Genomic DNA, 27,050 nt, shown 5'->3' on the forward strand with positions numbered 1-27,050 from the left:
AACTGGATAAAGAGGTATCTCAAATAACCTTACAGGCCTTGGAATAAAATACCATATTTGATTTTCCAGAAAATTGGGGGGCTTCATATTTCATTATACTGTGGGTAAACATCCTGTTAAATTGACAACTTTTCATAAACTAGCTGTAATGTGCTAGTCCTTGTTATACAAGCACAACTTCACTCCACACAAATGTTTTATTTCGAAATAACAGTGATATTAGATATAGAAATAAAACCTTATTTTTTCATAATTGGTTTGCCAATAATATCTTTGTTGTTAGTCAACTTATAAATTATAATGGTGATCTTTATACTTACAAGGAATTATTAGCCAAATATAACTTTGCTATGTTGTGTAAGGAACATGACATTTCAATGAAAGGTGTTCTCAATGGAATCCTTACTTTAATTGAAGGATTAATCAAGCTTTTCATTACATTTGTGATAGTGTAGAACTGAATGGCATGAATATATTAGATGAGAAATGTAACAATTTAGTTATAGAAATTATTAACATGAAGTTCACCCCTGCTGCAATTTTTCAATGGGCATCTTAATTTGATGTGAAATGGCAGCATGCGTGGACTAATCCACATAAATATTTGATAAGTAATAAAGTAAGAGAAGTCTCTTACAAGATCCTTCACAAATGTTATCATTGTAATAGCTGTGTTTCTAAATATGTTGTTAATTTTTTTGTGAATTTTTTTGTGAATTGGAAAATTATTTTGTCATTGTTTGCATAGTGAAATATTTTTGACAGATATGAACATGTATATTAATGATAAGATGAGTAAAACTGTAAGCATTACCACATTTGATATAATCGTTTATTTTACATACAGTACATACACAATGACTGCCAATACATTGTGGATTTGTTACTTTTATTGGGAAAAATGTTCATCCATGGTGTGAAGTTCACGGGTAAAAAAAAGTGATTTAGAATATTATATAATATCCATGAAAGGTATAAATAGCAAATTGTCAAATACATGTCAGCAGTATTTGTCAAGATGTAACTTGTCTATAGTGTAATATACTTGCTTTGTGTCTTTCTGGTTTTATTTATTATTTACATTTTTGTGTAGGGTCTTTTGTCATATGTGATATTTGTATATTGTTTTGAACAATGTTCGTGTGATGCAATAACATTTCTTTAAAAAAAATAAGACGAAGTCTTCCGAAGTTGCATACCATCCGGAACGTTTCTCATTCTAGGTTTTTGTCTTTTGGGGAAATATTTTAGGCCCGCACAGTAATGTTGCACCAACTAGTAACGTGAACGCATCTACTAAACTTTCAGGTATAGTGAATTTTTTGGAAACGTATTGATTTTCGAAACACGACTGTAGTGTTTTAGTTAAGTATGTTAACCTTACATACATTTGGGCAAGTGTTAAGCAGCTAACTGTATCTATAGAGTTCAATTTAGAACTGTCTTGCTAGTCTTGCTAAGTTAGTTAACGCTAGCTATCGAACGTTGGCTACTAGAGCTAGCTATCTAGCTTGCTAGCTCAAAGCATAATAAAGTATAACAGATCTGATATGTACGGTATGCATGATGTTCAAAGAACTAGCTAGCTAACGTCTGTATTGATCCATTCCCATCACTGTGGGAACAGCCATGGCAACGGTGGACATGGATCCCGAGGTGGCACGGGGGTTATTTGAGGAGGGGGCGACCGTTGTACTGCTGGGGGTTCCCGAGGGAACTGAGCTGGGCATTGACTACAAGAGCTGGCAGGTCGGGCCTCGCTTCCGCGGGGTGAAGATGATCCCACCAGGTCTCCACTTCCTCCACTACTGCTCCTCTAACGCACCAGACCGCGGGGGTGAAACAGGCCCAAGAACAGGCCTCTTCCTCACCCTGAAGCCCAGAGAGATCCTGCTGGCCCACTGGGACCCCAAAGAGGAGGATCTGGACTTCTCTGCCACTCAGAATGAAGATGAGGTGGGTCGGGTCCGGGCAGTCCTACGAGACCTGGACCCTTTCCTGGGGCCCTACCCGTACGAGGTGATGCGGAAATGGGTCTCCCTAACTGACAGGGTGAACCAGGAGCTGGCCACCAGGCTGCAGCCTCTCTCTGGGCGTGTGTGTGCCTTCAGCGACGTGATCCCAGAGCTCCAGCTCACACACACCAAGGATCGCGACGAGCAGAACCTGCCCAGGAACGACACAGAGTGTCAGAGCATGAAGGAGGGCCTGGACAGGCTTCCCAGGATGAAGCCAAGAGAGGGGACTGAGCTGAGGTTCTCCCCCATCCCCAGGCAGACCTACCCTCCTGGGGCCACCCCAGCCCAGATCACCCAGTGCAGCCTGGACTTGAGCTATGCCCTGGACAGTCTGCTAGAGAAACATCACCAGCAGCAGCCACTCAACGTGCTGGGTGAGTGAGAAGGGAGACCTATGTGGTATATTTGACCAGTTTATATGAATTTATGGAGCAATTGAATTGGAACTTAGACTAGAATTGTATAGACAGCGGAACATTACATTTTTTACATTTTAGTCATTTAGCAGACGCTCTTATCCAGAGCGACTTACAGTAGTGAATGCATACATTTTCATTTCATAATTAAAAAATAAATAAATAAATAAATAAATTATTCCGTACATCAAATGAGATTGGGGCTTAGACATTTGAATTGACATGATTAGAGCCCTGCTGTAGGTCATATTTCTGCCCCAGCTGCCAATCCTTAACCACTATAAACCACATTTTATGGGAAAACTGACAAGGACAGTCTTTGCTTTATATGGAGGTGTAAAGTAAACTGGATATCAAATTTATTTATATAGCCCTTCTTACATCAGCTGATATCTCAAAGTGCTGTCACTATTGTTTTGAGTTCATTACCAGTTGATCATAAACTGTCTGACTGATTGCGCATCTTCTCTCTCCCTCTTTGCTTTTCTCCATTGCCCTTCTCTCCATGCCTTCCCCTTCCAGGTGAGCTGCAGTTTGCGTTTGTGTGTTTCCTCATTGGGAATGTGTACGAGGGCTTTGAGCACTGGAAGCGCCTTCTAGCCCTGCTGTGTCGTAGTGAGGAGGCCATGCGTCAACGCCGGGATCTGTACCTGGGCCTCATCGCTGTGCTTTACCACCAGTTGGGAGAGATACCTCCAGACTTCTTTGTCGACATCGTGTCCCAGGACAACTTCCTCACCTCCACTCTACAGGTGAGCTGGCATTTATTAATCATCAATCATTACTGATATCTGTGTTATAGAGTATCTTCCCCAGGGATCATTCCATGTCATTTTAGCAAGACACACCCACCTTTTCAGATTGTTTTGAAATACTTTCAGTCTGTAAGCTGTTAGTGTCTTAATGACCGTTCAACAGGTGCATGTTCATTAATTGTTTATGGTTCATTGAACAAGCATGGGAAACAGTGTTTAAACCCTTTACAATGAAGATCTGTGAAGTTATTTGGATTTTTATGAATTATCTTTGAAAGACAGGGTCCTGAAAAAGGATTGTTTCTTTTTTTGCTGACTTTATTATAAAGATGCATTTAAAATATTGCTTCTTCATCCTTTGTAATGTATTTCCTGTGAATTTGGTCATTTTCTACCAAAGGTTACAAAGAAAATGTTGTGATCAATTTAACCCCCGAGTGCGATGTCCACGCCCCGTGGAAATCCAATTAGTGTAATAAAAACATCACCATGAAATCTGTCAGTTTAAGCTAGAGATATATATTTTTTGCATTGGATGCATCTCAATCCACTGCATTTCCCACTTCCGCATCTGCAGTGACAGAGCTAGAGTTGTGTTTGTCAGACCATAAGACATTCTGTAAATCGGTCTTCTCACAAAATCGTCAGTAGCGTCCAAACAGTTTGGCCTACAAACTATGACCCCTATGGAAAGATGAGACTCTCATGAACACTAGGGTCTTCTCTGTTTTGCTCTATGACTCCCACAAGCGTCTTGGGACTCGACCTGCCAACTTGTCTGTAGGGTTCGAACAGTTCTGGCTACACACTTATATGACCCCTCTGTAGAAAGGTGAGACTCTCACAAACACGTACAGTTTAAGTCGGAAGTTTACATACACTTAGGTTGTAGTCATTAAAACTCGTTTTTCAACCACTCCACAAATTTCTTGTTAACAAACTATAGTTTTGGCAAGTTGGTTAGGACATCTACTTTTTGCATGACACAAGTAATTATTCCAACAATTGTTTACAGACAGATTATTTCACGTATAATTCACTGTATCACAATTCCAGTGGGTCAGAAGTTTCCATACACTAAGGGAAATTCCAGAAAATGATGTCATGGCTTTAAAAGCTTCTGATAGGCTAATTGACACTATTTGAGTCAATTGGAGGTTTACCTGTGGATGTATTTCAAGGCCTACCTTCAAACTCATTGTCTCTTTGCTTGACATCATGGGAAAATCTAAAGAAATCAGCCAAGATCTCAGCAAAAAAATTGCTGACGTCCACAAGTCTGCTTCAACCTTGGGAGCAATTTTCAAACCCCTGAAGGTACCACGTTCATCTGTACAAACAGTAGTATGCAAGTATAAGCACCATGGGACCACGCAGCCGTCATACCGCTCAGGAAGGAGACGTGTTCTGTCTCCTTCAGATGAACGTACTTTGGTGCGAAAAGTGCAAATCAATCCCAGAACAACAGCAAAGGACCGTGTGAATGCTGGAGGAAACGGGTACAAAGTATGTATATCCACAGTAAAACGAGTCCAATATCGGCATAACCTGAAAGGCCGCTCAGCAAGGAAGAAGCCACTGCTCCAAAATCCCCATAAAAAAACAGACTACGGTTTGCAACTGCACATGGGGACAAAGATCGTACTTTTTAGAGAAATGTTCTCTGGTCTGATGAAACAAAAATAGTACTGTTTGGCCATAATGACCATCGTTATGTTTGGAGGGAAAAGGGAGTTGCTTGCAAGCCGAATAACCCCATCCCAACCGTGAAGCACTGGGGTGGCAGCATCATGTTGTGGCGGTGCTTTGCTGCAGGAGGGACTGGTGCACTTGACAAAATAGATGGCATCATGAGGGAGGAAAATTATGTGGATATATTGAAGCAACATCTCAAGACATCAGTCGGGAAGTTACAGCTTGGTCGCAAATGGGTCTTTCAAATGGACAATGACCCCAAGCATACTTCCAAAGTTGTGGCAAAATGGCTTAAGGACAACAAAGTCAAGGTATTGGAGTGGCCATCACAAAGCCCTGACCTCAATCCTATAGAACCTGTAGGCAGAACTGAAAAAGCCTGTGCGAGCAAGGAGGCCTACAAACCTGACTCAGTTACACCAGCTCTGTCAGGAGGAATGGGCCAAAATTCACCCAACTTATTGTGGGAAGCTTGTGGAAGGCTACCTGAAACCTTTGACCCAAGTTAAACAATTTAAAAGCAATGCTACCAAATACTAATTGAGTGTATGTAACTTCTGACCCACTGGGAATGTGATGAAAGAAATAAAAGCTGAAATAAATCATTATCTACTTTTATTCTGACATTTCACATTCTTAAAATAAAGTGGTGATCCTAACTGACCTAAAGACATGGCATTTTTACTAGGATTATATGTCAGGAATTGTGAAAAACTGAGTTTAAATGTATTTTGCTAAGGTGTATGTAAACTTCTGACTTCAACTGTACATGTCTAGGACGTCCACAGGCCTCAAGACTCGCCTGAATGTCCCCCGGTACCAGTTGAAAAATGAATGGAAGTTTATATATATGGAGACTGTTTAGTGCCAAAAAATAAAGGGTTAAATACATGTTAGCACAGACAAATGAGAACAAACTTCCTTTAGATTTTTTTTACTATCTGTTCCATGTAGTGAATCTGTTATTCAGTGTGTTTGTTTTTGTTGGTCTAATATCAGTAATGCCAAAACATTTTATCAATTTTTATTTTATTTTTAATATTTACAGTACAAGTCAAAAGTTTGGACACCTACTCATTCCAGGGTTTTTCTTTATTTTCACTATTTTTTACATTGTAGAATAATAGTGAAGACATCAAAACTATGAAATAACACATGGAATCATGTGGTAACCAAATCAAAATATTTTTCATATTTGAGATTCTTCAAAGTAGCCACCCTCTGCCTTCATGACATATTTGCAAACTCTTGGCATTCTCTCAACCAGCTTCATGAGGTTGTCCCCTGGAAGGTATTTCAATTAACCGGTGTGCCTTGTTAATTTGTGGAATTTATTTCCTTAATGTGTTTCAGCCAATCAGTTATGTTGTGACAAGGTAGGGGTGGTATACAGAAGATAGCCCAATTCTAATAAGTCCATATTATGGCAAGAACAGCTCAAATAAGCAAAGAGTAACAACAGTCCATCATTACAAAAGGTGTTCAATCAAAATATATTCATTAGAATGCCAAGAGTGTGCAAAGCTGTCATCAAGGCAAGAAGAATCTCAAATATAAAATACATTTTGATTTGTTTAACACTTTTTTGGTTACTACATTATTCGATGTGTTATTTCATAGTTATTCTACAATGTAGAAAATAGTAAAAAAAAAAAATTAAAACCCTTGAATGAAGGTTTGTCAACATTTGACTGGTACTGTACTTCAAGGGATTTTAAAATTCATAATCAAATAGTTAAATTATCCTTAAGACTTTCTTAAAACAATTCCATATAGCTTAGTAGAACCACATCTCCCGGCTTAGATGGCTTATGGGTTAATAAACACGAGACCAGCAAAATTGATAAAGGTGTCAGAAACAGCAGTATCTAGTTGGCTTAACTTGGCACTTTTCACCATTTTTGGTAAATAATGCAAGCGACTTAAATGGCACATTTCTCTGATCGGAAACGATTAATTGTATCACCAGATTCACAAGGGAATACATTACTAACGATGAAGAAACAATACTTAATATTTTTCCGGCCCCTGTTCCCTCCATCAAAATTCAGCCCGTGGCTGATTCTAGTGCAAAAATGTCTGCGTACTGCGCTGAAGCTTCAAAACAGTCAGTCATCTAGGGTTTATACACATCATTGGTCCTATCGCATCTGGCCACTTCAAAACAGTCAGTCATCTAGGGTTTATACACATCATTGGTCCTATCACATCTGGCCACAAAACATTCTGCCATTTTCTATTAATTTCCTGTTGATTCTACATGTTGAATCGTCTTCGTTCGTCGGCACCCAGCAGGTGATCTACTGAGTACGGCCTACGTTCGTTATGGTGTCTCGCGCCTCTAACTTGCTCTCCATTTCCCTGCTCTCCCTCAGGACTTCTTCCAGTTTGCCAGTGGGCCGGGGGTGGACGGAACCCTGCGGAAGCGGGCAGAGAAGTTCAAGGCCCACCTGACCAAGAAGTTCCGCTGGGACTTTGAGGTAGATCCTGACGATTGTGATCCTGTCGTGGTGGAACTGCCTGATGGGGTCACACTGGACTGAACATGCTCTGAAGATTATCCAGGTTCCCGGGTCAGGGGAGGAAACAGGACTGAAACCTAATTTTAAAAGAAGAGCGAGGACTTCTGTTGTGTTTGTCTCATTTCCTTCCAGTGTGTTGCCTTGAATGGGAGTTTTACCACTAAGGAAACACGACTCTGTCCTCCAAGGCACTAGATTCTGGGGTGTCACTCTCCATAGGCTAACCAGGGGCAGTTCTGACCATACTTTCCCCTCCCTGGCTCTCTGTCTGTAACCTCTGTCAGTCTACACATGAATGAGCACTTGGCCATCTGAACTGAATGGTCCAATTGGAATGAGATCAATGTGGTACTTTCTAGCTGGATCATTCTAAGGTTTTAGAGGAGAATTCTGAAATGTGGAAAACCTCCCTTTAGTGGTGTTTCTGTGTTCAGGCAAGCACCTATCAAGTGAGGTATTTTTTGTTTTGGGGAATTGCTTGTCTTTGACAGTACATCAGAAAAAGCCCAAGTAGGTTACTGTTGTTTTGTGTTTGAGTTGACACCATATCTGAAACTCATGTATTTCTTACAATGTAGAACATTCTAGTGGAAAATGACCCTAGAACAGTTAATTCTGAACATTATAAACTCTGACTTAATCTTACTGTGCCACTGACGACTTGTTGTTTTTCACAATGTGTTGGTATTTTACCCTGTGTGGACTATCCAGCAGAGTGTAACCCCCCCCACACACACCCTTTTTGTTTCCTTTGTACCCACTCACTGTAACATTCTGTGACAGGACGTTTCCTTTGTACCCACTCACTGTAACATTCTGTGACTGGACGTTTCCTTTGATTAAACAACTTTTGATACCATGTGTCTGATTTTTGGTTATTTTGTTATGAACAGATTATGTTCACTAGATGGCAGCCCTGATCTTCACTAGCTCTGTACTTTTTTATTGAATGTAGATCAATCTGGAGGGAGAAATGTTTGGTCTCTGATTGAGGATGTCAGTAAAACCTTTTAAAATACCTTTTCCCCCATTGATCTGTGATGGTTTCCACTAGATAACACAGCCACGGTCAAATTCCACAGCCACAAAGATGAAATTGGATACAAACATTACAAAAGGTTAGCAGTGTGTTTAGGTTTAAAATCTAATTTTAAGAAGATAAACTGTAGAATGCTGTTAACTCCTGCCAGTGCAGCACTGTTCTAAAGGTGCCATACGGTATGTGCCATTTCACCATTACATCTAAAGGTGCCATTACATCAACACTGTTCAAAATGTGTTTGAGGTTTGTTTTATAGCAGGAAAGATCTGCCAGGAGGTTGATTTATAACTGCAAGACCTTGTTGTGGAAATTCTGCCTGTGTGTGTGTTTGCATTCACAGCTGCGGCTAGATGACCAACACTTTTCAGACTGAGGAGGAATCGCCCCCTCCCGCCCACAGCATGAAAAATTCACACCGTGCTGCAATTAGCAGTCGGATCCCACGGATGAATGCAGCCCTCTACTTCAGTGGACCTGTGAACACCCTGGTGTGGAGGTGCGAGGGCATTTGACTTTAGGAGGACAGTTACTCACCCAACTGTCCAATTAGTTTGGAGTTCCAGTCAGACAGACCCTCACTGTGCCCCATTTCATTCCAATAACTCCCTGCCCCTTGTAAAACTATCCTGCTTGGGTCTGGAATTGCAACCATTTTCCTTTTAATATCCCTGATTTGTTTTGTTTGGTGCGCCTTCCCCATGCTGCCTGCCAGCCACACTTCTAAAGACACACATGGGACCAGGCCAGAGTGGAGGTTCACTGTGTATAGCCTCAAAGCATACCCACCCAGCCCCTGTCAGTCAATGTGGATTTTCTACTTCATTAGATGTGGCATTTCCATGGAGCTCACATGCTGGTCAGGCTGCCAGTACAAACATTGACCTATCTGTATCTCAATCTATCCCCTCAGAGCAGGAATAATACATGGAGGTAGTGTGTGTGTCCGTGCGTGCATTCGTGTGTATGTGAATGAGAGAGTTATGCATCCGTCTTCATAGGCATATTTCTCTGGCTGTTTAATGGAAGCATTGGCATTCTCTCTCACATTGAGTCAATCTGTTTAAGTCTGTTACCACTTTGTAGTAAAGCAAGGTGCATAATTATAATGAATTGGTTGTCAGTGTCTTTTTAGTAACTGACCAAGTCCCCATGATTACATATGGAAAGGACTGGTGTGTGTTTGTTGACTATAGCTGCTTTTTACAGTGCTATGGGGACCACTGGTTCCTCAGTCCAATGTGTGTTTAGAAACCAATGTGATTTCCTCTGACAGTGAATGGTAAACAGCTCGGTCCAGTCCTTCACTATGTAATGCACAGCCAATCAGTGTTAACTACACAAAAAATATTATTGGAAATAAATGACGCCATATGAATATGCAGTGAGGAATCTTGTGTACTGTATGTACAGTGAGACTCAGTGAAATATGTGGCCATGTGAATATGCAGTGAGGAATCTTGTGTCCTGTATGTGCAGTGAGACTCAGTGAAATATGTGGCCATGTGTGTAACTAAATTGTGTTTGTGCATAGGTGCCTGTGTGTAGTAGTGAAGCCTTTACCAATGTGAGTCCACTGTGGCAGCCCGACTAGCACTCCTCTCTGACTCACATGACCCAAATGTGAGGCAGGCAGGTGCACGCTCCCAGGGAGTGTGTGTCACCATCTGTGTGTAAGGAACAGGGTTTGAGAGAGTGTATGTGTGTGTTTACAGCTTAGTGTACAGGATAAGTATGTTCAGAGGAGAGCTGTGTGTGAGTACGTGTGAACAATGTTTTCTGTTATAAACTCAACAAAAAAGAAACGTCCCTTTTTCAGGACCCTGTCTTTCGAAGATAATTCGTAAAAATCCAAATAACTTCAGAGATCTTCATTGTAAAGGGTTTAAACACTGTTTCCCATGCTTGTTCAATGAACCATAAACAATTAATGAACATGGACCTGTGGAATGGTCATTAAGACACTAACAGCTTATCAACGGTAGGCAATTAAGGTCACAGTTATGAAAACTTAGGACATAAAAGAGGCTTTTCTACTGCCCGAGTTACACCAGGAACGCACAATCCCGCCATCAGTGCTCAGACTTTCCGCAATAGGCTGAGAGAGGCTGGACTGAGGGCTTATAGGCCTGTTGTAAGGCAGGTCCTCACCAGATATCACCGGCAACAACATCGCCTATGGGCACAAACCCACCGTTGCTGGACCAGACAGGACTGGCAAAAAGTGCTCTTCACTGACGAGTCGCCGTTTTGTCTCACCAGGGGTGATGGTCAGATTCGCGTTTATCGTCGAAGGAATGAGTGTTACACCAAGGCCTGTACTCTGGAGCGGGATCGATTTGAAGGTGGAGGGTCCGTCATGGTCTGGGGCGGTGTGTCACAGCATCATCGGACTGAGCTTGTTGTCATTGCAGGTAATCTCAACGCTATGCGTTACAGGGAAGACATCCTCCTCCCTCATGTGGACCCTTCCTGCAGGCTCATCCTGACATGACCATCCAGCATGACAATGCCACCAGCCATACTGCTCGTTCTATGCATTATTTCCTGCAAGACAGGAATGTCACTGTTCTGCCATGGCCAGCGAAGAGCCCGAGTCTCAATCCCATTGAGCACGTCTAGGACCTGTTAGATCGGAGGGTGAGGGCTAGGGCCATTCCCCCCAGAAATGTCTGGGAACTTGCAGGTGCCTTGGTGGAAGAGTGGGGTAACATCTCACAGCAAGAACTGGCAAATCTGGTGCAGTCCATGAGGAGGAGATACACTGCAGTACTCAATGCAGCTGTTGGCCACACCAGATACTGACTGTCACTTTTGATTTTGATCCCCCTTTGTTCAGGGACACATTATTCCATTTCTGTTAGTCACATGTCTGTGCAACTTGTTCAGTTTATGTCTCTGTTGTTGAATCTTGTTATGTTCACACAAATATTTACACATGTTAAGTTTGCTGAAAATAAATGCAGTTGACAGTGAGAGGATGTTTTCTTTTTCAGAGCTTAGTAATCTGCAGAAGTAATTAATGGCAAGAGCAGCCCTTTGATGCCTTGCGAGAGAGAGAGGCATGCATGCTTTGTTGCCCAGACACAAGGACAGGGGGCTATGAGTCTGGTCCTTGAGCAACCCTTTTAACTTGGCATGAAAGCCTGCTGTATTGGCCTACTCGCTTTAATGAAGCAACACATCAACAACTATTAACTAAGTGAATCGACTGAAGTTGTAGGAGTGGACAAAACATTACACGTATACCAGCAAGGTGTTGATATTTTCCTTTCTTTTCGTGTTGTATACCCTGCAGCTATAGGCAAGGAATCGTAACCTTGACTTTAGCCATGAGATCCTGACACGGGATAGAGGGATCTAAAAGAATAACAGCACACACCCTGAGGTTCCCAGTGCAGAGCAGGTACTCTTCTCGGTTGCGAGAAGATATTTACATTTACATTTAAGTCATTTAGCAGACGCTCTTATCCAGAGCGACTTACAAATTGGTGCATTCACCTTATGATATCCAGTGGAACAACCACTTTACAATAGTACATCTATATCTTTTTTTTGGGGGGGGGGGTTAGAAGGATTACTTTATCCTATTCTAGGTATTCCTTAAAGAGGTGGGGTTTCAGGTGTCTCCGGAAGGTGGTGATTGACTCCGCTGTCCTGGCGTCGTGAGGGAGCTTGTTCCACCATAGGGGTGCCAGAGCAGCGAACAGTTTTGACTGGGCTGAGCGGGTACTGTGCTTCCTCAGAGGTAGGGGGGCCAGCAGGCCAGAGGTGGATGAACGCAGTGCCCTTGTTTGGGTGTAGGGCCTGATCAGAGCCTGAAGGTACGGAGGTGCCGTTCCTCTCACAGCTCCGTAGGCAAGCACCATGGTCTTGTAGCAGATGCGAGCTTCAACTGGAAGCCAGTGGAGAGAGCGGAGGAGCGGGGTGACAGAGCGGAGGAGCGGGGTGACAGATATGCCTGAGTTTTGTCACTAAGAACTATGCTGAAATATGGCATTCCAACATTTGGATTTCCATGTAACCCAACAAGTAACCAACACCAATGTTTCTTGTCAGGACTCAAATGTAAGCCATACACTTCCTGATCCTGCACCATCTCCATTTCTACTCTACCGAGGCCTCTCATTTTCTCTCTTCTCTCCTCCTCCCACCTCTCCCGTCCTGTTGTCTTTCCTCTGTGGGTATATAATTTCCTCCTGCTGTGTGAAGTGTGGAGCAGCAGCGAACTGTCATTAGTCTCTCTCTCTCTCACTGTTGAGTCTGTCTGCCATGCTCCCTTTCTAATGTGGAGCATAAAGTAAGGGATATAGTACAGTTACTCTTTCTCTGTTTCTGTATTTCTCTCTTTTTGTAAGAGGTTTTGTGGTTCATGCTCTGTCTTTCATTGTCTCTCTCTGTCAGGGTGTGACTAGGGTGGGAAGTCTTACGTTTTCTATTTCTTTGTTGGCCGGGTATGATTCTCAATCAGAGGCAGCTGTCTATCGTTGTCTCTGATTGGGGATCATACTTAGGCAGCCCTTTTCCCACCTTTGTTTGTGTGATCTTGTTTTTGGTACTGTGCTGTATGCCCTACTGAACGTTACATTTTCATTTGTATTTGTTTTGTTTTCGGTGTTCATTTAATAAATTTAACATGTACGCCAACCACGCTGCACCTTGGTCCGATCCTTCCATCGACGAGCGTAACAGAAGATCCCACCACCAAAGGACCAAGCAGCATGGCCAGGAGGAGCAGGGATCCTGGGCCCGGGAGAAAAGGGAGTGGAGGACATCATGGACATGGGAGGAGGCGGAGGCAGCGAAGGAGGATCAACGGTGACTCCGAAGTTCACGACCACGACGGAAGCCCGAGAGGCAGCCCCACATTTTTTTTGGGGGGGGGCACACGGGTTGGTCGGCATAGCCGAGGGCAAGTCTGAGAGCGAGGAGGAATATTGGGATAGACTGAGCGAGGAGTATTGTGAGATAGTTGAGTGGGGTGATGAGGTAGAGTGGATGCATTGGTGTCTGGAGCAAGACAGTCGCCGTGAGGAGCGTGGGACCAGTCAGGCACCATGTTTTGCGGAGATACGCAATGTGTCTCTAGTGCAGATCCACAGCCCGGTGCGTTCTGTGCCAGCTCCTCGCACTTGCCGTGCGAAAGTGAGCATTCAGCCAGGACGGGTTGTGCCGGCTCAGCGCTCCTGGTCTCCAGTACGCCTCCTCGGTCCAGGATATCCTGCGCCAGCTCTACGCGCTGTGTCGCCAGTGCGCCTTCACAGCCCAGTGCGTCCTGTGCCAGGGCCCCGCACTTGCCGGGCTAAAGTGAGTATCCAGCCAGGACGGGATGTGCCAGCTCTACGCTCCAGACCTCCAGTGCGCCTCCATGGTCCAGTATATCCTGCACCGGTTCTACGCACCAGGTCTCCAGTGCGCCTCCACAGCCCAGTACGTCCTGTGCCTGCTCCTCGCACTCTTCCTGAAGTGTGTGTCCCCAGTCAGGTACATCCTGTGCCTGCTCCCCGCACTTGCCCTGAGGTGCGTGTCACCAGTCTGGTGCCACCTGTCCCAGCTCCACACACCAGGCCTCCAGTGCGCCTTCCCAGTCCAGAGCTTCCGGCGACAGTTCCAGTCCAGAGCTTCCGGCGACGGTTCCCAGTCCAGAGCTTCCGGCGACGGTTCCCAGTCCAGAGCTTCCGCGACGGTTCCAAGTCCAGAGCTTCCGGCGACGGTTCCCAGTCCAGAGCTTCCGGCGACGATCCACAGTCCGGAACCTCCTGAGACGGCCCACGGTCCGGAACCTCCTGAGACGGCTTACGGTCCGGAACCTCCTGAGATGGCTTACGGTCCGGAACCTCCTGAGACGGCTTACGGTCCGGAACCTCCTGAGACGGCTTACGGTCCGGAACCTCTTCAGACGGTCCACGGTCCACGGCCTGAAGCCTCCAGTGACGATCCACGGCCCGGAGCCTCCAGCGACGGTTGGCGGTCCGGAGCCTCCAGTGACGGTCGGCAGTCCAGGGCCTCCAGCGACAGTCGGCGGTCCAGAGCCTCCAGCAGGGGTTCCCAGTCTGGAACCTTCTGCGGCAAACTACGGTCCGGAATCTCCGGCAATGATCCACGGTCCGGTTCCTCCGGCGACGATCCACGGTCCGGTTCCCCCGGCGACGATCCACGGTCCGGAGCTTCCGGTGATGATCCCCGCACCAGAGTCGCTACCAAAGATGGCGGATCCGCGAGCGGAGCGGGGTCTACGTCCCGCACCGGAGCCGCCACCGAGGCTAGATGCCCACCCGGACCCTCCCCTATATAGTCAAGTTTTGAGGCCGGAGTCCGCACCTTTGGGGGGTTACTGTCACGCCCTGACCTTAGAGATCCCTTTTATTCTCTATTTGGTTAGGTCAGGGTGTGACTAGGGTGGGAAATCTATGTTTTCTATTTCTTTGTTGGCCGGGTATGGTTCTCAATCAGAGGCAGCTGTCTATCGTTGTCTCTGATTGGGGATCATACTTAGGCAGCGTAACACTCTCCCTTTATCCCTGTTTCTCCCTCCCTTGCTAACCATATCCCTGTCAGTCAGGTGAGAGATCTTTGTGCTCTGTGCCGCAGAGTGTGTGTTGCTTTTGGCAGCCGGTGCTACACCCTATCACCGCAGAGAGGATCTGAGTCCTGGAATATATACTCCCTCCCTCCATTTCTATCTATCTGTTTTAGCCAGCGCTACACCCTATCACCGCAGAGAGGATCTGAGTCCTGTTATATATACTCCCTCCCTCCATCCCCCCCATTTCTATCTGTCTGTGTCACGACTTCCATTGAAGTCGGTTCCTCTCCTTGTTCGGGCGGCGTTCGGCGGTCGGCGTCACCGGTCTTCTAGCCATCGTCGATCCACTTTTCATTTTCCATTTGTTTTGTCTTGTCTTCCTACACACCTGGTTCTCATTTCCCTCATTAAGTGTTGTGTATTTAACCCTCTGTTCCCCCCATGTCTTTGTATGGAATTGTTTGTTGTAAGTGCTTGTGCACATGTTTACTGGTGCACGTCGGGTTTTGTAACCATGTTAGTTATTTCATGTTAGTTATGCCGTTGGTTTTGAAATTAAACTGCTCCGGCTATTACCGAGTTCTGCTCTCCTGCATCTGACTTCACTGCCACCAGTTATGCACCCCTTTACAATCTGTTTTATGAAATAATGTTATGGAAGAATAAATAGGTCCAGCTTGCTGTGCGTGCGTGCATGCGAGCATATGTGTGGAGCACAGGTCTTGATGGCCTCTGTGTTTTCTTAGTGTCTGTGTGTTGGAGCTGTGAGGTGCAAGCAGACCTCTCTCAGCAGCTCTATGCCCTGGGGACGTCCCTGTCAAAGGCTCAGGGAGGTAGATCAAAAGGGAAACTCAGAGCTCAATATGACTTTCAGCTGTGGATCTGGGGATGGCTACACAGTCATCAGCAGCCATGTTTCTTATTCTTTATTTCTGAGTTATCCACACAAAAACTTCCCTGCTCATTTCCTTCTGACTGTCTCTCTTTCCATTTCTGTCTCTGACAATTGTGCAGAACTTCAAATCAACCCCCCCTCACTCTCTCTGTCTTCCCTCACTCCCTCCCTCTCCAGCAGCATGTGTGTTGACTGCTAGCCTGTTTATCACAGTCTAACTCTCATGGTAGGACCTGTGATTTATCCTCAGACACAAGGAGCTTTTAAAAACCCAGAGTGTCTAACAGTAAATCTCTCTCCCCACTCCTCTCGCTGTCCTCCCCCACCTTTCTCTTACAATGTCTTTCTCTCTCTGTCCTTCACTCTCCTCCCCTCTCTCTTCATCACCTCATCCTGTTTCTGTGGTTTAGTGACCTGCCTGGTTCTACAGACAGGCTTCTCAAGGGGGGTTTTAGGGGACAGACAGCCAGGCCCGTGGGGCCCAGGACAGCTGGCTGGAAGGCTGGATTGTATTGGTGGGCTGGTGGGCTATCAGTACATTAGTGTCCAGTTTGAGAAACAGATGCCTTACAAGTCCTCCACTGGCAGCTTCATTAAATAGTACCCGCAAAACACCAGTCTCAACGTCAACAGTGAAGAGGCTACTCCAGGACGCTGGCGTTCTAGGCAGGGGTTGCAAGGGTTTTGCAAGGGTTTTCTAATTGCAATTGCAAGGGTTTTTTAATGATCTGTTAGCCTTTTAAAAATGCTAAACTTGGATTAGCTACCTCAATGTGCCATTGGAACACAGGAGTGACGGTTGCTGATAATGGGCCTCTGTACGCCTATGTAGATATACCATAAAACAAAATTGCCATTTACAGCGTTAACAATGTCTACACTGTATTTCTGATCAATTTGATGTTATTTTAATGGACAAAAAATTTCTTTCAAAAACAAGGACATTTCTAACTGACCCCAAACTTTTGAAAGGCAGTGTATATAGATGATTTCTCGAACTCTTGAATGACCCTTCTGCCACCGCGAGCGCGGCACTGCGTTGCTGCACTCGTTGTAGTCGCTACTGACCAGCGGTGAGTTTCAAATGAATACTGCCAGTATTAGGTTACTTTGGAGTTGCTATCATGTGTTGTCTCACGGTCAGGTACAGTTTGACCGTTTGTTAGTAGCAGAACAAATTAAAATCATGTAAAAACTAGCTTGTTTAAGCAGCATTGCCTAGCTAATTAGAATCATTCAGTTGATTCCTGCTAAGGTCAATACTAGGCCACCTGGGAACATTCAATGTCGTCTTGACACAGCAAAGGGTTGTATACTGCCTTACAGACTGCTAACTGCTGGACCAGTTCCATTTAACGTCGATACAGTGTGATCCATGTGCACTGTTGGTCAGAAAACTGATCTCTCTGCCTGCCTGCCTGCTCCCGGCCTGCCCTGGTCTGTCTCTCCCATTCTGGTACAGGTGCCCTCACCACTCTCCCTCTCCCCGTAGCTTTGCTCGCCTACATTATGCACATACATCGCTGACTTTGATCTGCGGTTGGACTATTTGATTAGTGATTCTTAGGGCAATAAACAAACATGATGCTGTTGTCTATCCTTGACTTTTACAATGTTGGCAATGCTTTTAGAGCTCGTCTCTCTGTGAATGAGGAAATATATGACTGTTTGTCCCTCGAGTTTTGTGAGAAACCACACGCTTGCTCCGTAAATGCACGTGAGAACTATGCACATTTCTCCCAAACAATATGGGAGAAATTGGACTCTTGCGCTTATATGTCAGGACTGTTCTCTTGGTACTTAACCATTCCTGCTCTGACATGTCAGGACTGTTCTCTTGGTACTTAACCATTCCTGCTCTGACATGTCAGGACTGTTCTCTTGGTACTTAACCATTCCTGCTCTGACATGTCAGGACTGTTCTCTTGGTACATAACCATGTCTCAGGACTTTACACATCTCCTGTAATATGTGGTGTTAAAGCCTCTGTTGACTATGGATTCTCGTTCAAGTGCTGTGTGTAAATCCAAATGTTTTAACCCTCGATATAGACTTGCCATTATCTTGCTGCTTCTATTGTCTGGAAATGTCCAGTCTAACCCAGGTCCTGACATTCTTACCCCTGCCAAATTAATTAGTCAGAGTGGCCTGAAGTTTCTGCATATGAATGTAAGAAGTCTTCTGCCGAAGCTTGATTTTTGTGAATATATAAAAACTGCCGACCCTGATGTATTAATGCTTTCTGAAACCTGGCTTAAAAAATCTGTTACAGACAAAGATATTGCCATAAATGTTTACAATGTCTTTCGTACAGATCGTAAATCTAAGAGTGGTGGTGTTGCTGTATACGTAAAAGACAAGTTCTCGGTGGTCATTCTGACTTCTGTTACTAAACCTAAGCAATTGGAATATCTGTCTTTGAACCTAAACCTTGGCTCATCTTTAAATATTGTTGTATCTTGTTGTTATAAACCTCCATCTGCTACTGTTGGCTCTCTGGATTGTATTTTCGAATTGTTATCACAGAATGTCAATTCTGAGTTTGTCCTGATGGGTGATCTGAATCAGGACTGGTTAACATCTAGCTTTGATCAACTGAAAATTCTATGCAGTACCTATAATCTCACTCAGATGGTCAACAGTGTAACTAGGTTGAATATAAAATATACTCTGAAATCCTCTTTGATTGATTTGATCTTAACCAAAACTCCTCATCGTTTTAATGCTTCTGGTATTTTTGCAAATTACACAAGTGATCACTGTGCTATTGCCTGTGTGGGAGATGGTAAAATTCATATGAAATCTCCACGTGTCATTACGAAAAGAAACTGGAAGCGGTTTGATATTCAAGGTTTTTTGCATGATATATCTAGCATTGAATGGAATAAATCCCTGATGTTTAACTAGCCTTTTCTTACTTCCACAACGCATTCCAGGATGTATGCAATAGGCATGCCCCTTTAAAAAAAATCTGGATTAAGGGCAGAGAGAACCCTTTGTTTACTAAGGAACTTACAACAATCATAAGGGAAAGAAATGCTATGTGGGCTAAAGCAAGAGGGACTGGTTTGGCAGATGATTGGATGGCTTTTAAACGTCTTTGAAATATGGGTGTGGCTATGATTCGTAAATTGAAAGCAGACCACAACCACTACTTGATATCTACTTCACATAATTTAAATAATGCATCCAAATTCTGGTAAGTAGTGAAAGGTTTGGAGTGTAAAAAAGATACACAGCTTCCCAAACAATTGTTGGTAGACACACAGATTGTAACTGAGAGAACCTCCATTCTGAAAGCATTTTTTTAGATGCAGGCAGTTTATTTGAAAAGGTCAAAGGTATAATTGAGCCACCTATGAATTTACCTGATACCCCTGTGCACTCCTTCACCAGGTTCTCCTTTTCATCCTTCTCTGTTTCAGAAGTGTGTAAAGCACTGAAAGAAATTGATGGAAAACAATCCTCTGGCCCTGATGAACTAGACCCCCGCTTCCTACACCTAGCTGCAGACATCTTTGCTCCCCCTTTAACATGTATTTTTAACCTCACGCATGATGTTAAGGAAATCCCCAAGTTATGGAAATTTACTTTTGTACTGCCTCTCCTGAAAGGTGGAGATCTTTCGCTACTTGACAACTATCGACCCATATCAAAATTGTCTGTACTGTCTAAGGTACTGGAGTCCTTAGTTAGTAGGCAGCTGAAGGCCTACTTCCAAGAAAATAACATCTTAAATGGAATGGTATCAGGTTTTAGGTCTGGCCACAGCACTGTTTCAGCAACATTGAAGGTTTTAAATGACATCCACTTGATAAGAAGTTACATTGTGTGTCTGTCTTTATTGATTTGTCGAAGGCTTTTGACACTGTGGACCATGCTGTGTTAGTGCAAAGGTTAAAATGTTGTTGAATTACTTGTCATTCTCTGGATTGTGTACGATTTGATAGATAATTTATAAACCAATGTGTAATGGCGGATGGTTGTAAAGTCCATAGAGGTGTGCTCAGGTGTTCCGCAAGGTTCTATTTTGGGCCCACTGTTGTTCATTTTGTATATCAACAATTTTGGGGATCTTATTAAAACAGAGGATGTTCATTTTTATGCAGATGATACTGTTCTTTATTCAAGTGGTAGTAATTTATCTTCAGCTTTTGAAAATGCCCAAAGAGCATTTAACATCATACAACAGAATCTGTATGATTTAAAGCTGTAAGGCTTGGGCGTAGTGGAGGAGGAATCAGACGCAGGAAGCAGCGATAAGGGTTATAGCTTTTAATGCTCGACAAGCAAAACACCAGCCAACCCAAAATGTGAACTGAGCGCACACAAAAATCAAAGTGCCCCAAACACAGGGGACAAAACACAGTGAGTGCAAAACCATGCACTAGCATAAAATAATTACAGCGCGTACCAAAGCAACACACAGAGAAACAATCCTGCACAAAGAGCAGGCGGGCCAACTAGCTAATAAGGCCCCGCTAATCAACCCAACTAAGGACAGGTGCAAACAATAACAGAAAGGGGGGAAAACAAAAGGAATCAGTGGCAGCTAGTAGGCCGGTGACGACTACCGCCGAGCACCACCCGAGCAGGAGGGGGCGCCACCTTCAGTGGGAGTCGTGACAAAAGCTGGTTCTAAATTTGGGTAAAACGAAATGCATGGTATTTTCAAATGCCAGACATGTTACTAATCATGTCATTGCTACATTGGCTGGACATACTATAGAGCAAGTTAAAGTGTACAAATATTTGGGTGTGTGGGTTGATGATAAGCTGAGCTTCAATGTGCCTGTAGAGAACTTGATAAGGAAGCTCAAGCTGAGAATAGGCTTTTATTACCGCCATAAGGCTTGTTTTTCTTTTAAGGCCAGGAAGGAGCTGGTACGATGTACATTACTGGCGGTTTTAGATTTTAGTAATGTTATATATATGCAGGCCTCAACCACTACCCTGAGAGCACTTGATTCAGTGTATCATGCAGCCCTCAGGTTCATTACAAATCAGAAACATCTACCACATCATTGTGATCTCTACAGCTCTGTTGGCTAGTCGTCATTGACCTTGCGTATGCTTAAACACTGGTATACACTGATTTATAAGGCCATATTGGGTAAAATGCTATTTTGTCTCTGTTCTTTTTAAGTGAGGTCGGTAAATAAATATCAATTACGGTCCCATTCTCATTTGCTTCTAACAGTACCAAAAATTAGAACAGGTCATGGTAGAAATAGTTTTAGTTACTCAGCTCCGTGGTCCTGGAATTCTCTCTTGAACATTTTAAAATGTGATGATCTAGTTTCGTTGGCGGAGTTTAAACACTTGATCGATGTATATATTATAGAAGAGTGGAATTGCCTTTAGGACAGCTGTTTTTAGTTAAGACTTTCGTGTTTTTAACGTAAAATGTTTTTGTTGTACTGTATGTGTGTTTATAGTTGTGTTTAATGTTGTGTTAGTGTATGTAAGTTGTTTGGTCTGAAATGTTGTTCCCCTGCTGCTATTGGACCAGGTCTCTCTCGAAAAGAGATGTTATCTCAATGAGAAAAACCTGTATGAATAAAGGTAAAATATATATTTTTTAAATGAGCTGATTCATCTGGCCTACATTAATGATGATCAGCTGATATAGCCTACCCCCAGTAGTGTTTCTAGCAAAGATACTGAACTAACTCTTTAAGCTTTAGTTCTCGGTTGCTTAGCCTACAGTGTGTTATGAGTGATTTTGTTGCCCATTTTCACTTTGAGCACGGCCCTTTACTTAACGATGCAAATCATTCGCTTCACGACTGCAGTGATGTCACACAAAGCGGTGTTACACAACAGGGAGGCCATGTGAGAATGGTTTTACTGAATGGGTCTCAGATGGACCCCACCCAAAAGCTTTACTGTCTTTGTTGTTTACCCAGAAGGAGCATTACTCAGATGATTCAATCATTATGGATCGACTCACAATCCAAGAAATTGCTTTCTTTCTGTACTCTCTCTCATTCTTCTCATCCTCTTCATCTTCCGCCGCCTCCTTTTGGCTTTGTCTGCTGTCTGTTTGGTTTGTGTTTATGTTCTGGAAACGTTTACTACTGACCCAGGTTTGTCCCAGTTAACACACTGGGAGCAGTCCTCCCTCCCCTGTGACTGGTCCTGCTCCATCCTCTCATTACTTCTGAATTGCAGCTCTGTAATGAAAGTAATCCCCATGGACAAGAGCAGACTACTATGTAGAAGAGTAGCTCATAGTCTTCTGTGTAGACTAGCTCATAGACTTCTGTGTAGTATAGTAGCACATAGACCTCTGTGTAGATTTGCCCATGGACTGCTATGTATTAATTTTATTTAACCTTTATTTTATCAGGGAGTCATACGGAGACCGAAGTCTCTTTTACAGATGAGTCCTGAATTACATAAATTACAGAAGATACACAAATAAAAATAAAAATACAAAATGTAATCAGAAAGAAGAACACGGTCATTAAAAACAGACATTCCATCAGTAAAAGGTCCTCAATCAGCATTCTGAATTGACTTAGAGGCACCAGAACACCAGATTTGAGAACATTTTGAAGATTGCTCCACAAATAATTTGTAAAATGAAAACAGCAACGTGTCAACCTACGTGACATCGAAGTGGGCCAACCAACTTTCTGGTAGAGAATGCAATGTTGAGTGCTAAAATGTTCACCTGTACTAAAGCGCAGTGCGCTATGATATGCTGCATCTAATGGCATTAATGATGTAGCAGCTGTGTTCATATACATTAGATGATGTCGCCATAATCTAGGACTGATAGGAACTTCTGCTGAATAATCTGCTTTCTAATATTTATCGAGAGGCAGGACCTATTTCTATGTTGTGTAGAATACTAGCCCATTGACTTATGTGTAGAATGTCCCTCCCTCACTAGCTTTAAGCACCAGCTGTCAGAGCAGCTCACAGATCACTGCACCTGTACATAGCCCATCTGTAAATAGCCCAAACAACTACTGCTTCCCCTACTGTATTTATTTATCTTTCTCCTTTGCACCCCAGTATCTCTACTAGCACATTCATTTTCTGCACATCCTACCATTCCAGTGTTTAATTGCTATATTGTAATTAATTTGCCACCATGGCCTATTTATTGCCTTACCTCATTTGCACATGCTGTATATAGATTTTTCTACTGTATTATTGATTGTATGTTTGTTTATTCCATGTGTAACTCTGTGTTGTTGTATGTGTCGAACTGCTTTGCTTTATCTTGGCCAGGTCGCAGTTGTAAATGAGAACCTGTTCTCAACTAGCCTGCCTGGTTAAATAAAGGTGAATTGTTCTTCTTTTTTTTAAAGAATACCAGCCCACAGACCGGTACCTCAAGATCAGAGCAGATGAATGTGGTTGCAGCTAACCTAATTCTTAAAGCTTTCTGAACAATTCTACAGTTAAAGAAGGTTCCAAAATGTTAAATAGATATGAGCTTCCCCGCTGTGTAGCTTTGACAAGCACAGAGCACTGGTCTTCAGCTCAGCAGTACAGCACTTTAGATAATGGGCTTTATCCTGAACCGCTGAACTTAAAACATCAAGCCATTGTATTGGGTTACCATTATGGATGTGTGTGTGTATTTTAATTTATGCGTGCATGTCTTTGTGTGTCTATACTACACTGAACAAAAATATAAATGCAACATAAAGTTTTGGTGTTTCATGAGCTGAAATAAACGATCCCTGAAATGTTTAATATGAACAAAAAGCTTATTTATCTCAAATGTTGTACACATTTGTTTACATCCCTGTTAGTGAGAATTTCTACTTTGCCAAGATAATACATCCACCTGACAGGTGTGGCATATCAAGAAGCTGATTAAACAGCATGATCATTACACAGGTGCACCTTGTGCTGTGGACAAGAAAAGGCCACTCTAAAATGTGCAGTTTTGTCACACAACACAATGCCACAGATGTTTTGAGGGAGTGCGCAATTGGCATGCTGACTACCGTAATGTCCACCAGAGCTGTTTCCAGAGAATTGATTGTTAATTTCTCTACCATAAGCCGCCACCAACGTCGTTTTAGAGAATTTTGCAGTACGTTCAACCTGCCACACAACCACAGACCACGTATTGGTGTCGTGTGGGCGAGTGGTTTGCAACTTTGTGAACAGAGTGCCCCATGGTGGAGGTGGGGTTATGGTATGGGCAGGCATAAGCTACAGACAACGAACACAATTGCATTTTATCAATCGCAATTTGAATGCACAGAGATACCGTGACGAGATACTGAGGCCCATTGTCTTTCATCAGCTGCCATCACCTCATGTTTCAGCATAATGCACAGCCCCGTGTAGCAAATATCTGTACAGAATTCCTGGAAGTTGAAAATGTCCCAGTTCTTCCATGGCCTGCATACTCACCAGGCATGTCATCCATTGAGCATGTTTGGGATGCTCTGGCACGACGTGTACAGAAGTCTGTTCCAGTTCCCGGCAATATCCAGCAACTTTGCACAGCCATTGAAGAGGAGTGGGACAACATTCCACTGTCCACAATCAACAGCCTCATCAACTCTATGCGAAGGAGATGAGTCACGCTGTCTGAGGCAAATGGTGATCAAACCAAATACAGGTTTTCTGATCCATGCCCCTACTATTTTTTTGGTTTGTTTGCAGTTGCCCTTATTCTAATCATTTCTGAAGGGAAGATATTGTGGCCACATTAAACAGTGGATCTGAAGGCTCCATTGGTCCGAGATAGACAGCATGGTCTATCCGAGAAGGTCCTGGGGTCACCATTTGTTGGAGTTGCCTGGAGAGCGAAGAGCGAAAATATACCCTGTGCCATAATGATTTCTGCTCTCACAGCTTCCCGTCTGCAGCACTGCAGGTAGACAAACACAGACGGGCCGCTCGGCCGGAAGAGCGTGCAGAGCAGTGTGGTTTCATTAGACGCCCAGTGCATGGCGAAAATGAGACTGGATGTTTTGATTCTATCTGTCATATTGAGTAGTGTGGGCCAGAGATGGAGCAGTAGATTTGCAATGAGAGAAATATATTTATAAGTGTAGGTTGAATGGGCGACATGCTACCAACAAAGGTTTCATGCACCCAGAGACCAAAGAAATCCTCTCCCATCAATCACCTGTGGATGAGAGACAGGGGGAGAGAGGGCTAGAATAGGAGAAATTATGGGAAAAAGGGAGACATTCTGTTTTTCCTTCCTTTCACAAGGTCCTCAGGTCTCTTACCTTACCTGGTCTGGCATCTCTTTCAGTTGACAGCTTACTGCATAGTTACTGCCTGTGTGTGTGTCTGTGTGTCTGTGTGTCTGTGTGTTTGTGTGTCTGTGTGTCTGTGTGTCTGTGTGTCTGTCTGTCTGTCTGTCTGTCTGTCTGTCTGTCTGTCTGTCTGTCTGTCTAAGATTAGGGGGATGACAAGAAATGATGTGCATGGCCTTATTTCTATTATAGCATATTGGATGACTGTCATTAATTCTAGCTACTACTAGATGATACTCAAATGTGCCCTATACCCATCATAAAGTTGCTACAACCTAGCAACCTCACCCAACCTCACCCATTGTTGCCTTAGCTCTCCAAATCAACAACTGTGATTGCTTTATGCCTTTCTCTAATGTCAATATGCCTTGTATACTGTTGTTTAGGGCAGCTCTCATTGTTTGATTTTAATGCTGAGCCCCTAGTCCTGCTCAACATGCCTCTAAAAGCCCCCTTGTCCCACCCCCCACACATGCGGAGACCGCACCTAGCTTAACTGGTGCCTCCAGAGATGCAACCTCTCTCATCGTCACTCAATGCTTAGGTTTATGGTAGGGTGCGGAGACCGCCCTGAATCTATCCTACCATACCCAGAAATCTGCTCCTTTTATTCTCTGTTCCCAAAGCACTAGACGACCAGTTCTTATAGCCTTTAGCCGTACCCTCATCCTACTCCTCTGTTCCTCTGGTGATGTAGAGGTTAACCCAGGCCCTGTGTGTCCCCAGGCGCTCTCATTTGTCGACTTTTGCAACCGTAAAAGCCTTTGGTTCATGCATGTTAACATTAGAAGCCTCCTCCCTAAGTTTGCTTTATTCTCTGCTTTAGCACACTCTGCCAACCCTGATGTCCTAGCCGTGTTTGAATCCTGGCTTAGGAAGGCCACCAAAAAAGCTGACATTTCCATCCCCAATTACAACATTTTCCGTCAAGACAGAACTGCTAAAGGGGTCGGAATTGCCTACAGAGAGAGCCTGTAGAGATAGTATGACAGAACTCTGCAGACTATCTAGGCCTATGCCCAAACAGTTCGAGCTTCTACTTTTAAAGATCTCTCCAGAAATAAGTCCCTCACTGTTGCCGCTTGTTGTAGACCCCCTCAGCTCCCAGCTGTGCCCTGGACACCATATGTGAATTGATTGCCCCATCTATCGTCAGAGTTCGTACTGCTAGGGGACCTAAATTGGGATATGCTTAGCACCCCGGCCGTCCTACAATCTAAGATAGATGCCCTCAATCTCACACAAATTATCAAGGAACCTACCAAGTACAACCCCAAATCCGTCAACATGGGCACCCTCATAGATATCATCCTGACCAACTTTCCCTCTAAATACACCTCTGCTGTTTTCAACCAGGATCTCAGAAATCACTGCCTCATTGGCTGCCTCCGTTATGGGTCCATGGTCAAACGACCATCCCTCATCACTGTCAAATGCTCCCTAAAACACTTCTGCGAGCAGGCCTTTCTAATCGACCTGGCCCGGGTATCCTGGAAGGATATTGACCTCATCACATCAGTAGAGGATGCCTGGTTGTTCTTTAAAAGTGCTTTCCTCACCATCTTAAATAAGCATGCCCCTTTCAAAAAATGAAGAACTAAGAACAGATATAACCCTTGGTTCACCCCAGACTTGACTGCCCTCGACCACCACAAAAACACCCTGTGGCGTACTGCACTAGCTTCGAATAGTCCCTGCGATATGCAACTTTTCAGGGTAGTCAGGAACCAATACACACAGTCAGTTAGGAAAGCAAAGGCTAGCTTTTTCAAACAGAAATTTGCATCCTGCAGCACAAGTTCCAAAAAGTTTTGAAACACTCTAAAGTCCATGGAGAATACAAGTACCTCCTCCTAGCTGGCCATTGCACTGAGACTAGGAAACACTGTCACCACTGATAAATCCACGATAATCGAGAATTTCAGTAAGCATTTCT

At 43.8% G+C, this 27,050-nt stretch overlaps 1 protein-coding gene across 1 annotated transcript; it reads left to right on the top strand.

The window, feature by feature from the left end:
• Positions 1-1,201: 1,201 nt before the first annotated feature.
• LOC115169390 (protein AAR2 homolog) lies at positions 1,202-8,267 on the top strand. The gene is made up of 4 exons (XM_029724960.1): positions 1,202-1,308; positions 1,628-2,392; positions 2,957-3,186; positions 7,260-8,267. The coding sequence occupies exons 2-4, from the start codon at positions 1,630-1,632 to the stop codon at positions 7,425-7,427; spliced, it is 1,161 nt and encodes a 386-aa protein (XP_029580820.1). The 5' UTR covers positions 1,202-1,308; positions 1,628-1,629; the 3' UTR covers positions 7,428-8,267.
• Positions 8,268-27,050: the final 18,783 nt, after the last annotated feature.

This window comes from Salmo trutta, chromosome 31 (assembly GCF_901001165.1).
Source record: "Salmo trutta chromosome 31, fSalTru1.1, whole genome shotgun sequence".
NCBI classification, from domain to species: domain Eukaryota; kingdom Metazoa; phylum Chordata; class Actinopteri; order Salmoniformes; family Salmonidae; genus Salmo; species Salmo trutta.

Bases quoted from the DNA above. Each gene is read 5' to 3' on its own strand.
- LOC115169390 (XM_029724960.1), top strand. From the start codon at position 1,630: ATGGCAACGGTGGACATGGATCCCGAGGTGGCACGGGGGTTATTTGAG. The intron at 2,393-2,956 runs GTGAGTGAGAAG...TTCCCCTTCCAG, and splicing joins GCAGCCACTCAACGTGCTGG to GTGAGCTGCAGTTTGCGTTT. The intron at 3,187-7,259 runs GTGAGCTGGCAT...GCTCTCCCTCAG, and splicing joins TCCTCACCTCCACTCTACAG to GACTTCTTCCAGTTTGCCAG.